The following is a 14,271-nucleotide window of genomic DNA, read 5'->3' as shown; positions in this document are numbered from 1 at the left end:
TCTGTCATTACTGTTCTCTGGTTGTATTTAGTAAGCTGGTCCTTCTTCCTTGAGTCAATTTATCCATTGTCTTATTCCTAGTACTCATTGTAGGAGAGGAAAGGTCTTTTTTTCCCACTCGCCCATGACTAAATTTATGGCTGAGGCACCTGTAACAACAATAAAGGAAAATCACATACTTCCATTTAATATAAGTTTTGTGTGTCAAAAGAGACTTCATAAGAAAAAGAAGATCCAAAGAAGCAAGGAAATCCTTGTATTTTTATGTTTATATTTGTTAAAGAGTAGAGAGTCATTGGTAAATACAATTGGTATCAAGGTCATACCTAAAATATGGTACCCTGGCATACTGAATATTTTAAGCTAGAGGGAAATCAAGAAAACTACAGAAGCAGGCAGGTCTTGCCTGCCTCCCCTCTCCTGGGCTACATAGAAAGTGAAATTCTCCCCTTTTTTCCTACCTGATGCAGCCCATAAATTCTAGACTATCACTTTCTGAACTTCTCCTTCCCCTTCTCCCCTGAAGACCCACAGTTGACAGTGTCCTGCCCTATACCTAGAAGTAGAGAATGTCATAAAAAGACAGAAAAAAATCTGAACAAACAGGAATTTCTGATCTCTCCTCAGTCTATTACCATTAGCTGCTACCCTCTTGCCTTTCAATCAAACTTCTGCATCACTATCACAGTTTGCCCTATGTCTGTGGGTCTTCATTTTGGAAGGCTCTTGTGTAGTTTAAAACTAGTATGCTTTTCTTTCATTGATTTTGTTGTAAAATGTTGTGAAATGAATTTTTTGATGAGTGAAGAAAAGGTAATATTTTTTTCTCCCCTACATCGGACAAACAGAATTTGATCTAATGATAAAAAACTGGGAGGGGGTACTTAGCAAGGACTGTTTGTTTAGAATCTCTTGGTGTTTCTGTCTTCAGAAATAAGTATGTTCCTTTCCTCTGGATTTTGGAAGAGTACCTGTCAAATTTTATGATCCGTATCAAGGAGAAGATCAAAACCAAGTTGAGAGTGATTGTCCTGCTTCTGCTGTTTTCTCAAATGCCAACAAGCCACATTTTGGAGAAGGATGTCCTGAATCACTCTGTTTGCCAAAGACTATGTTACTGACTTGGACAATTGGTGAATATTGACTTACACACTACTACTTTGCAACAGGTCTGCAAGAAGTTGGCAAGACTTCTGTGGTAGACTGGGCAAGGAGGAGAAATTTATTTATTCTCCAATGAGCTCTCTCAGATTTTGATTAGAGTTTGACAGTGAGAACTGCAGAGTCCTGGGTATATCATCTTCCCCCAAACCTCTGCATCAAGAGATGTGAACAGCTTTAGCATGACTTCCAGCCTTGTTCACAAGATGACTCCTTTCAGCTTTCTTGAGGAAGCTCTCTTTATGCTAAGGAGAATTTACTTTTCCTTCTATTTAAAATTTGGTGATAGACAGATAGCCCCTGAATCTATTCTTATGATAGTTATTTTAGAAGACTTGCAATACTAAATTTATTTTCTGCCCTTTCTGATGTAAATCTACCACACAGAACAGTATTTTCAAGCATCCGTTTCTTTGAAATGTATTCAGTATTCAGGAAGATAATTCTTACTCGTTCTCCCAGTCACTCTGGGAGAATAAGAGCCAATTTAGATGGTGGGCACATTGCTTCAACTTGCACCACTACCTCATATCATAAAGACAGAAGAGATTTTTTTTCTCCTCTGAATAAGTGTTAATTAACAAACCCTAGTCACACTGAGTTTCACCCCAGTGCCTTTTCCTTAGTACACTTAAGTCATTCAAAAGTCTTCAGACTTATTTTGGGGAAGTTCAGTTCAGTTCCGTATTACTGAAATCTGTCCTCATTACTTTAAAGTCTGGCTTTGTTGATCTGTAGTCAACTGTCCCCTACATTTTGCTTATTTCAGTCTGGTGTGTGGGTTGGGTGCTTAAGTTGGCAGCAATGATGAATGTGTTCATTTGATTGATTTTGAGTACTACAATGGAAATTTGGAAAGGGAAAAAAATTAGAAAATTATGATAATATTTCAATCCCAGAATGCTCCATAAGCAATTACTTGGCAATATTAATGTACTGAATGAGGAAAGAAGGTAGTGTAGGATAGCCAACAAGATCATGAGTTTTGCAGCAAAAGGATCTGGTTCAAGTCTTTGCTCAAATTTTAAAAATTAGCTTCTTAAGCCCCAGCAAAGGACTACATTTTTAATGTCTCATTTTCTTCCTTTGAAAATAGGAATTATAATACTACATAGAGTTTTTGGAATGCTAAGATTGAATAGGAAAGCATATGTGATATTCAGTACTTAGAACATAGTCAGTGCTCAATGAATACTTACTGCTTTGTATTTTTCATCTCTGATGAATCCCAAAGAGAACTGTTTCCTCTCTTGTTACAATAATGCACCTCCCCATGGCATCATTCTTATCCTTATCTATACGTTTTCTCCACGAGAAAAATGAACTTCTTCACCATGTTTCCTTTGATCTCCAGTTCCTGCTGAATGGAACTTTGAACATTTAATAAGTGTTTGCTGGGTGAAAAAAAATACATGAGTACGTGCATGCATGTACATTTATAACAAAATGATAGTAACCCCAAGGTATCAAATTATTTAATAGTTTACATAGGCCAAGTCAATTAAGGGCGTCAAATTCAGTTTTGAGAATCATGAAGGTGGCATAAGCCTTCATGCATTTGTCTTATACTTGATCTGAAACAAGGACATAGCTATTACGTGGCTTTTTAATTTCATTGAAGTTTTTAGACCCAGAAATAAAACTTAAAGGTAAAAACGGGAAATTACTACAGCAGAATTTTCATTTCCTGCTTTTGGATATGTGGAGAAGTAAATCTCAACTTGTTAAACCTCAATAATGCTTACACCACATGATTTGACTTATAGGTCCTCTTTTGCCCATGGACAGTCATTTGGAGAGGCAAAAAAGGAAATAACTATCTAATGCAGTGTCTTTTTAGAGAACATATAAAACAATGGAATTCCGCTCTGATTTAGAAAATTTGGACGAAGATGGGTATACTCAATTAGACTTCACCTCTAGAGGCATCACCAGAAGACCTGTGAAAGGTATTTTTTTTCCTTTTGACTTTAGTACTCTCATTCTCATTGACTAAAATACTAAAAGTAGGGAAAATTTGAGACTCATTGATATGTTTTTAAAGATTTTTAGAAGTCACTGCAAATAACTTGAAAATTCATTAAGGCTCTTTCATGGTAGGTATTCAGGGATTAATTCTTATATCTAAATTAATTTGTTTGATGGAAGAAAATGAAATTTGTTTGTTCTAAACAAAAGACATTTCATCACTGGGGAGTTGAAAGTTAAGTGTGAAGCTACACAAAGCTGAAGGATTTCAATAGATTTACTTGTTCCTGGTTTGATAGAAAAGAATCAATTGTAGGAGGGAGGTCCAGGAATCCTATAGAAATGCTTATGAATAACATCAGAAAATAGGAGACTAGAAAGAGAAGAATGGAAAGATGAGAGACACATGACAAAACTAAAACTCTTACAATTTTATGGTGAAGACCAGAGGGAAGTTGGAAGTTGTAGGGTTTGAAATTTCAAAACTGATTTTTTTTTTTTTGTGATAAGAGATCGAAGGGAGTTCTTGGAATATCAGGGAAGGAAAACATATATTAGATAAAAAGCTCCTATGGACATGAATCTAAACAAAAATGCAAATGAAAGGAAATATTGAGAAGGACATTAAAGGATCTGTCTTTTCACAAAATGAGTGGCTGTAGTGTCCCTTATGAGTCTCCTGTTTGACAATTCTATGAATTGCTCTTAGCACATTACCAGTGAGAAGCAGAGAGATGTTTTTGGTGTGTTGATGTTGATACAAAATCAGTTCCCTGTTATCTTCAAGAAAGACAATTCATGGGTTTTGACATCAGATTTTGTTTTCTTCTGCTTTCTGGTATTCGCACTGGTCAGCTATTTTCCTCTCATCGCCAGTTATGAAATTCTTTTTTATGCAACTTGTGACAAAAAGCAGAAAATTTGGATGAGGGAAGAGATAGTTAGGCAATATGTTTATGTGTGTGTGTGGACAAATAAAAAGAGACCTGTATGTGCTTGCTAAAGGAAGTGCTTCTACATATTTTAGGTCATTTATTTCCCACAAGAATCCTGTGAGGTATTATTATCCCAATTTCAAAGAGAAATGAAAAATAAAAGGGAAAATAATATGCCTAAGTCATTCATTAAATAAATGAGAAAGAAAGTTATCCTTGGTAATCAGGGCTAGGTTCCCTATATTAAGCTGTTTCCTCTAAGAATGAGTGGGATTTCAGGGACCTGAGCAGTGTCAAGACCTATGGATAGTTTCAGTTCCAACAACTGAAGAAGTATCCTAAAGATGGGGAAAAATGGAAACTCACTCTAAATGTCTAGATTATGTAGGCATCAGTAATAAATGATTCTCTTACGAATTGGCCAGGAGTTTAATGAACTGTGGGATTAAAGCATTCTGTCCTCCATCATAGTCTTCATTCAATTTCTGCTCCCTCTGGCTCCTTAGGTGATCAGAAGGCTTCTCCTCCTTGGCGGCTGATTGCTGTGACAATCAGTGTTATCTGCTTGATAACACTGGTGATAGCTGTAGTTCTGGGTGTCCTAGGTGAGTACTAGGCGGTGAGGTTTGCAATAGTCACAGGCAGTATTTAATGTGTGCTAGGCATTCTTTTAATGACTTGGCATATATAATCTAATTTAGTCTGTACATTGACCATATTGAGTTGTTGCTATTAATTCCCATTTCACTTATAAGGAAGTAAGAGAATGGGAGATTATTTTACTTTTACAGGATCATAAGTTAGTTAGTTAGTGGGGTGTTGATTAGAAATTTAGAAGTTCTGTCTAAAAAAAATACATAGTCTTAACTACATTGCTTTACTATCACCCTGGAATAGCTGGTTTGAAAACTGTGAAATTTGAAGGATAAATTTAATGGAAGGAAATCTGTGGAGCTGGAGAAAGAAATACAATATGATGTTATCTTTCTAATGAAAAAAATTCACTGAAGGGATTATATGCTATTTTAATGAGTCTCATGATTGATGGGACTTGTTTTATATCTGATCATTAATATAAACTCCTTTGAATATACCAGGAATTGCCTGAGGCACTTAATGCATTCTAAGTAGATACTTAGTGATGGATGAATAGATTTTTTTAGATTTTATATCTCATGAATTCTGTTACCAATAAAGTATTATTATTCCTTCAGAGAGTCTTCATGATGTTTCTTAATTAGTCAATTTTACTGAGTACATTTTATGTTATAGGTGCTGAGCAAGTTCTCCAGGAGCTCTCATTTATCTGTAATAGAAAAAAAAAAAACCAGAAGATTTATTACTGTTTCAAATCTCTCATGGTTTTAGTTGACTCTTTTTCGTTTGCCTCTAGCTGATCTGTCATCTCTTTCCTCTGCATCTGCTTCATTTTTCTTTCTCACTATTTCTTTATAGAAGTTATTTGTTTTTTTTTCCTATTTCATCTATCAATCAAATATATCACTTTACCATTCCACTAACAATAAAGCATCTATTTGTCATCAAAGATCTATCCCTTTATATTACAATAAAATTTGAGTTTCAGAATTTTAATTTTCAAACATAGCAGAATAACTTTTTTTTTTCTGTTACTCTTATTGTTCTTGGAATATAAAGCATTTAGGAGATCCAATTCAGGCAGCGACCCATTGGAAAAAGAGAACTTTACATTAAGAAATAAAGAGAATCACAGTCAACCCACAAAATCATCTTTAGAAGAGAATGTGGCTCCTACCAAGACTCTCAAAACCACAGGCAAGGGCAGAGTTAAAACTTTAATGAAATCCTTGATTCAAGATGGTTAATTTTTTGGTGCTAAGCCTGGGGTAGGTGGAAGATGAGATAGTACTGATCAGTACCATCTCAGTATAATGCATCACTGCCAGATCTATAATAAAGCAATAAAGTTATTTCATTAATACCCATTTGTATGAACACTTCTATGTTGAACTTTTTTTTTGAAATCAGTAACTGATTTATCACTGGCTATATGTTTAGACCTTCAGAAGATTGTACAATTGATGTGAAAGAAAAAATATGTTCGTTCCTCCTTAGGAAAATGATATATTTAAAGTGATACTATTAAAAGAGGAAATAGGATATCAGGACAGAAGAATGGCAAGGAAAAGTAAAAGAGCAAAAATGTTGGCAAGAAATAAGGTGCTACGTTAAAAAATACAAAAGTATTAGCACTAATAATATATTCCTGAAAACTGATTAAATGTGTTTGCCTTTAACCATATGACTTCATTACAATTTTATACATGGAAGACCTTTACTTTTAATTGCATCATAATTGACGATGACTATATTTTCAGTTCAAGTTCCAATCTCTGGACTCATACTTCCTGACTTTCTTATCAAACAGCTGATAATACTCAATGTAGACACTCTGAAATGTAAATAATTGCCCTTAAGCTTTTCCACTTTGGAAAGCGACAATTTAAAATGTGTTTCTCATCATAAAATAACTTAAATCACATGAAATTACTATGAATCCTAATGATTGACTTTGAGTGCATTTATTATAGGGGGTTGAAATAGAGAAAGGGAGTTCTGGACTAAATTTGAATTTAAAGGAAGACAAAAAGGAAAGGATGGTTAACTCTCTGAAACATTGTATATAGTTTTTCAGATAATTTCTAAATTTTAAGTGAATGAGAGGATTTGAACGTATTCTATAAAATCATATCCTTATAGGTTTGAATTGAAAATGAAAGATATTAATGGCAATTCATTGATTAAGTATTCATGAGATAAATTGTGTTTGCATTAGAAAAAGGAGTTGGTATACTATGAGCTTCATGGTACTTACTATCTCTTATTTCCAGGACTCTTTTCTAGCCCGTGTCCCCCTAAGTGGATCATACATGAGAAGAGCTGTTATCTATTTAGCATGTCACTAGATTCCTGGCAAAGAAGTAAGATCCGATGCTCTCAGCTGGGCTCTCATCTCCTGAAGATAGACAGCTCAAGTGAATTGGTAAGTGTAGACTTCAGCTGTAATTATCAGTAGTCTTGATGAAACACGAAAACAGAGAGAGAATCCAGGTAATAATTCTTTTTCTTATGTGAAACTTACTTTCAGAATTCTTCATAGTTGTAATATTAGCATTCATTCAGCATGTAAATTACATATTATATGCTTTTTAAAAATTAATTAATATAAAACAATCATCTTTCACTTTAAAATAAATTTTTTCAAATACATTCCATGTTTTAATGACTACAACAATCAGTCCTCTATTAATTTTTGTGGGTTTGTATTTCAATTTCTAAATTTAGTGGAGAAAACAGAAAAATTTCCCCATCATCATGATTTTCAAGGAAAATAGCAACAATGATAATATATATTTATAAATTATCTGTTCTTTGTAATATACCAGAAAAAGCAAAAAATGTTTAAAAAGTAATAAATGTATATTACTGAGCTTATTTAATTCATTAAGAAAAAACCAACAGTTTTAAGAAATCAATATCTGATATAGATAATAAATAATATAGGAGTTTAGAGATATCTTTGAACACATAAGAGATTTTAAAGTAAAAGGGAGACAATCTGTCATGAATGAAAGGTAGAACTCAGATGAGTTATGAAAAGGAATTAATAGGAAACGTTCTACTTTATAAATCTAAAGTTATCCATAACCTTTACACCGATTTTCATTACTTTCCATTTTTTTTGTTTCTGTAATGCCAATCCCAATAGTTGCTAATGAAAGTAGGTACATGGTAAAGTGAGAGCATTGTATTAGAAATCTGTGTGGCTATTAGATCAATCTGTAATTGATAATAAATCATCTTGTCTTTGTCAGCAATTCATATATTTTCAGTGAACCACAGATTATTTATTCATAAAATCTGAAATGGCACTAAATTAATTTCAAGGCATTATCCAATTCCAAGAAGCATTTCTTTTTTCCCTTTTAAGTTAATGTTTATGATTCTAATTGTTAACACATATTAATTATCCAAATTAATGTATTCACTGTGATACTTCTAATTATGGATATGTATGTTGTGCATTGATCTGTTTCATCCATCATCCTCTTACCCTTGCCACAGCCAACACCATTCTCAGTAATCCCTCTTGTGCTCACAGTCCTTCTTTTCTGTTGGTGTTTCTGTGCATGAGAGGGAATGCACAATATTTTTTTTCTATTTGATTTATCCTGCTTAGTATGATGTCTTTTATTTCCTTCCACACGTTGCAAATGACAGGATTTCATTCTTCTTTATAGTTGACTGATATTGTATATCTATACCATATTTTTTTTATCCATTCATCTGTTGATGGGACCTAGGCTAATTCTAAATCTTATATAATTAATTAAATTATATCTTATAATCATATATCTTGTGAATAATGCTGCAATAAACATGGACATGTAGGTATTTCCTTTGTAAGCTGATTTCATTTCCTTCAGCTATACACCCAGGAGTGGAATAGCTGTTTAATACAGAAATTTTATTTTTAGCTTTTTGAGGACTCTTCATACTGTTTTTCATAGAAGCTGTAGTAATCTGCATTCCTGTCAACAGTGTATAAGGGTTCCTTTTTTCCTATCACTTCATCATTACTTGTTATTTTTATTTTTTGATAATAACCATTCTTACTGGGGTGAGATGGTGTCCTTTATAGCCTTTGATTTGCATATCCTGGATGGCTAATGATATTAAGCCTTTTTTTCATATAGTTTGAAGTAATTTGTGTTTCTTTTGAGAAGTTTTTGTTCAGATCATTTGTCCAATTTTAAGATAGATCACTTGATTTTTGTTTAGTTTTTGAGTTTTTTGTGTATTCTAGATAACCCTCTGTCACATGAATCCATGACAAATATTTTCTCCCATTGTGTAGTCTGTCTCTTAACTATGGATAGTTTTTTTTTTGTTGTTGTTGATGTTGTTGTTTTGTTTGTTTTTTTAATTTGCTGTGCAGAAGACTTTTTAGTTGAATGTCATTTTATTTATCATTTTTTTTGCTTTTGTTTTCTGAGCTTTTGGAGTCCTATGTAGAATATCACTACTGCTATTGATATCTTGAAGTAGTTCCTCAATGTTTTCTTCTGGAAGTTTCAGGTCTTACAGTAAGGTCTTCGATCCATTCTGAGTTGATTTTTGTACAGGGTAGAGATAGGGGTTTAGTTTCAATCTTCCACATGTGGATATCCAGTTTTCCCAGTATTGTGTACTAAAGAGGCTGTACTTTCTCCATCGTGTTTCTGGCACATTTGATGAGAATTAGTTAGTGTTTTAGTCAGCTTTCTGCTGTTTTGACTATAGAACCTGACCTGATCAATTTTAAAGGAGGAAAAGTTTATTTAGGTGCTCATGGTTTTAGAGGTCTTAGTCCATGGAGGGCCAGCTTCATTCCTTGAGACTCATGGCAGAAGAGTATGGCAGAGGAAAGCAGCTTACCATCAGAAGCAGATAGAGAGACTCTACTCTCCAGTTACAAAATATATATTCAAAATATATGCCATGCCCCCAGTGACCCATCTCCTCCAGCCATACCCTACCTGCCTTCAGTTACCACTCAGTTTATCCCATCAGGGATTGGCCCACCGATTAGACCAATGCTATAATCCAATCAATTTTCTCCCAACCTTCTTGTGTTGTCTAACACACGAACTTTGGGGGACACTTCACATCCAAACTGTAACATTTGGCTATAGGTATGTGGATTAATTTCTGGTGCCATAGCATGCTTCTATTTTTACTGACTCTGTAGTCTGTCCTCCAATAAGATGTTATGATGCCTCTAGCTTCTCTCCTTATACTCAAGATTGCTTTGGATATTTGGGAGATTTTTTTTTTTTGCTTCAATATAAATTTTGGAATTTTTTTCTCTAGTTCTGTAAAGAATGTCATTGATAGTTTGACGGATAGTGCATTGAATCTGTAGATTGCTTTCAGTGTATGACCATTTTGACAATAATAATTCCTCCAACCTATGAATATGAAGTGTCTTTGCATTTTTTAGTGTTTTCTTTGATTTCATTCTTCAGTATTTTTTAATTTTCATCATAGTCATCTTTCACTTCCTTAGTTAAATTTATTTCTAGGTATTTAGTTTTTGTATGAGAACCATGAATGGAATTTCATGACAATTTTCTTAGCAAATTCATTATTGGCATATAGAAAAGCTATTGATTTTTGTAAGTTGATTTTGTATCCTGCTACCTTATTGAATTCATTTATCTGAGTCTTTTGGGGGAGTCTAGGTTTTTCTGTGTATAGAAATCATATCATCTGAAAACAGGGATAATTTGACCTTCTCCTTTCCTTTGTATGTATTTTCTCTTTTTCTTTTTTTCTCATCGTTCTGGCTACAATTTCTAGTACTATATTGAGTAAGAGTGATCAAGGTAGACAACCCCCTCCTGTTCCTGATCTTAGAGGAAATGCTTCGAAGTTCTCCTCATTCAATATTGTATTGGCTATGTGTTTGTTATGTATAGACTTTATGCCACGGAGGTATGATCTTCCAGTATCTCATGTGTTCAGGTCTTTTATCCTTAAGAAATATTGAATTTTATCAAATGCTTTTTCAAAATCCACAGTAGTAATCATGGTTTTTATTTTGAATTATTTTTATGTGATATATTACATTTATTTATTTGTATGTGGTGAACCATGCTTGCATCCCTGGAATGAAACTAACTTGATCATGGTGAATGATCTTTTTTGTGTGTGTGTGTGTGTGTGTGTTTTTTAAATTTTTTTTTCTTTTTTTTTATTGGTTGTTCAAAACATTACAAAACTCTTGACATATCATATTTCATACATTAGATTCATGTGGGTTATGAACTCCCATTTTTACCCCAAATACAGATTGCAGAATCACATCAGTTACACATCCACATTTTTACATAATGCCATATTAGTAACTGTTGTATTCTACTACCTTTCCTATGATCTTTTTGATATGCAGTGGAATTCAATCCGGTAGTATTTTGTTGAGAATTTTTGCATGTGTGTTCATCAGAGATATTGGTCTAGATTTCTTTTTTTTGTGTGTGTGTGACACTGTTAGATTTTAGCCTCTTTAGGGTGAGTTTGGAAGTGTTCTCTTCCTTTTAATTCTATGGAATAGTTTTAAAAGCATTAGTGTTATTCTTTAAAAGTTTGGTTACACTGGGCAAGGCAGAACATGCCTGTAATTCCAGTGACTCAGGAAACTGAGGCAGGAGGATTGCAAGTTTGAAGCCAACTTGGGTCACTTAGTAAGATCCTGCCTCAAAAAAAAAAAAAAAAAGACAGGTGATGTAGTTTAGTGGTAGAGTGCCCCTGGATTGAGTCCTCATTACTGCTAAATAAATATATTCAGTAAGTAAGTTTGGTCGAATTTAGCAGTAAAGACATCCAGTCCTGGGCTTTTCTTTGTAGGTAGACTTCTTATTATGCTTATTTTGTTGTCGATGGTCTATTCAGATTTTCTATGTTTTGGATTCAATTTTGGTAGGTCATCAATGTCCATAAATTTATTCTAGACTTTCAAATTTGTTAGCATGTAGCTTTTCAAAATAATCTCTAATGATTCTTTGAATTTCTGTAGTATCAGAAGTAAAGTCTCCTTTGAAATCTCAAATTTTATTTTATTTATCTGGGTATTCTGAGAAGCATTTCTTGACAAGATTAGTATCAATTTATGGAAATAATAGGGTCATATCTACCATGAAAATTGCCTACTAAACTTATCATTCTTGGATAAGCTTTGCCTGGTATATTGAATGGATGCAGTTTTCATTGACATTTTGAATCTATTATTTATTGAAATCATGAATGATGAAAGTATTTTTATGAGAAATTAAATGGAAGTGACTCTAAATAAAATAAACACTTTGAGACATTCAATGAAATAAAAATATTGGAATTTCTCTCTAGGTCCTTGCCATCTTATGCATGCATTCTTCACCAAAGGGATTCAATCAGTTCTTTTTTTTTCCAAAAATCTATATTTTCTCTTTCTTTGCATTTTTTTTTTGCATTTCTGTTTCATTCCAGGATTTTATAGAAAGCCAAGTGTCTTCCCAACCTGATCATTCATTTTGGATAGGGCTCTCTCGCCATCAGAGTGAAGAACCATGGCACTGGGAGGATGGATCCACCTTCTCTTCTAATTTGTAAGTGTCTGAAAAGAAAAGGTATCATCCACTTTCTCACAAAGATGAAAGTAAGTCATGCAGTTAACCTGATTTACCGGCCATGTTTTATAAAGAGAAAGGATCACAATGGTGGGGGGAGTGAAAAAGTGAGCAAGAAAAGACAGGAAGAAAAGAGGACTGCAGAATCAAAAAAATAGTTTCTAGTGCTACCAACTCAGGTGTTTCCTTGGCTCCTATAGGTAGAGGGTATTCCTTACATTTGTTTTAATTATGTCATTGTATTGTACTTTACCAGGTTTCAAATCAGAAGCACAGCTACCCAGGAAAATTTACTTCACAATTGTGGATGGATTCATGTGTCCACTGTTTATGACCAATACTGTTATGTGACCTCATTCAGTATCTGTGAGAAGAAGCTGTCGAAGTAAGGGGGAGGAGAAGTAATCAAAGGAGATAAGTATATGAGACTGTATGGATGGCAAAAACAGAAGAGTGATATTTGAGGTATAAATAGATGCTGAAAATGTTAAAAGTGCATGGAAAACTTAAATCTCAGCTGAGAAATAGGATATAGAGGCTGTGATTTCTGTACTTGTCAGCTCCATAGGGAGGCCAATCTTATGCTAGTGAACACAGTCCTACTCATGGAGTCAGGGCAGCTAAGCTTGAATTTTTGTTCTACCATTGCTAAGCCACAAGTCCTTGGTGATTTCAAAGGAATCTTCATTTTTGGCTCTACCAGAATGTTATTATTATTATTATTTTATCCTCAAAAAGTTCCAATGAGGGCTGGGGTTGTGGCTCAGTGGTAGAGCACTCAACTAGCATATGTGAGATGCTGGGTTCGATCTTCAGCACTATATAAAAATACATAAATTAAATAAAGGTATTGTGTCCAAATACAACTAAATATATATATGTGTGTGTATATATATATATATACACACACACACACACACACACACACACACATATATATATATATATACTTTTTAAAGTGCCAATGGAGTGTCATTGTGTGTTTCCTTAATTTGTTCCTCAACTTCTACCAGTATATCATGCTTGGGTAGAAGGTAAAATGTAGTTCTGAATTACCTAAATAAAGAAATGGAAAAAAATCATCACTATAATCAGAGGTATCTTGTTATTTTTCTTAATATGATCATAATTATGATCATCATCACTAAAAACCAGCAACTGCAACTAAATAACCCAGAGAGTATGCCATCCGTAGCTTTACTAATAGCTGTATAATGTGAAATTGGAGGGAAGATGGTCTTTATGAAAACTTTCTCCTTTTCAAATATTATAAATCAAAAAATAAATAATATCTGATAACAAATACAAAAGTAACCAATCTTATTGGCAGAAATATTAATACGTTGGAGAAAAGGTACATTATATTATTTTTATAATATACTGTTTTGCAATTTGTACCAATTCCTGATCACTGTAAAATATTATTGGAATGTAATTATATTTCATCATGTGATGATTTATTTATTTTCTTTTAAATTGTCTCATTGATGTTATTTATATTTTCAATGGGGATTTCTGTATTATTGGGGATATACAAAATTATTTGTAGCTTTCTCATGTTGATTAATATGGGAAAAGAAACTGTGCCGAATTTACTGAATTGTTTATTATACAGTGGTTAATTTTATGTAATGTAGATTTCATCTCAACTAAAATAAAATGCTTTGGCTTCTAAATTGTATGCCTCTGTGTAATAATCACTCTCACAAATTGCCTTCTCCTTAAAAGTGATGATAAATTTGATACTAGGCAAAGGGTACTTGTATTAGTATAATAGAAACTTCTGTATTAATGCCTAAGTTTAGATTCTTAAAGAATTAAAAATCTGGGCCTGGGGCTGTGGCTTAGTGGTAGCCCACTTGCCTGCCATGCGTAAGGCTCTGGGTTTGATTCTCAGCACCACATATAAATAAATAAATAAATAAATAAATATCAACAACTTAAAAAAACATTAAAAAAAGAATTAAAAAATCTAAAAGAAGACAGATTATTGTGAAGGTGACTATTGTATTTTACTATGC

The 14,271-nt window shown here is 33.4% G+C and overlaps 1 protein-coding gene across 5 annotated transcripts; it reads left to right on the top strand.

The window, feature by feature from the left end:
- The first annotated feature begins 2,884 nt into the window (after window positions 1-2,884).
- Window positions 2,885-13,926, top strand: Clec7a (C-type lectin domain containing 7A). Of its 5 annotated transcripts, XM_015489572.2 has the most exons (6): window positions 2,902-3,110; window positions 4,571-4,669; window positions 5,721-5,858; window positions 6,935-7,086; window positions 12,111-12,229; window positions 12,507-13,926. In XM_015489572.2, exons 1-6 carry the CDS (start codon window positions 3,017-3,019, stop codon window positions 12,637-12,639), a joined length of 735 nt encoding a protein of 244 aa, XP_015345058.1. In that variant the 5' UTR covers window positions 2,902-3,016; the 3' UTR covers window positions 12,640-13,926. The 5 variants fall into 5 exon arrangements, with proteins under 5 accessions (XP_048650837.1, XP_048650836.1, XP_015345058.1 ...); XM_048794879.1 differs by lacking the exon at window positions 12,111-12,229 and having other exon boundaries at window positions 2,893-3,110; window positions 12,507-12,727; XM_015489573.2 differs by lacking the exon at window positions 5,721-5,858.
- Window positions 13,927-14,271: the final 345 nt, after the last annotated feature.

This window comes from Marmota marmota, unplaced genomic scaffold (assembly GCF_001458135.2).
Source record: "Marmota marmota marmota unplaced genomic scaffold, marMar, whole genome shotgun sequence".
NCBI lineage: Eukaryota > Metazoa > Chordata > Mammalia > Rodentia > Sciuridae > Marmota > Marmota marmota.
Note: the sequence above shows the minus strand (reverse complement) of the source record. Positions and strands in the feature narration are given on the sequence as shown.

Coding starts and splice junctions, on each gene's coding strand:
- Clec7a (XM_015489572.2), top strand. CDS start 3,017: ATGGAATTCCGCTCTGATTTAGAAAATTTGGACGAAGATGGGTATACT. Junction 3,111..4,570: donor CACCAGAAGACCTGTGAAAG/GTATTTTTTTTC, acceptor CTGGCTCCTTAG/GTGATCAGAAGGCTTCTCCT. Junction 12,230..12,506: donor TCCACCTTCTCTTCTAATTT/GTAAGTGTCTGA, acceptor GTACTTTACCAG/GTTTCAAATCAGAAGCACAG.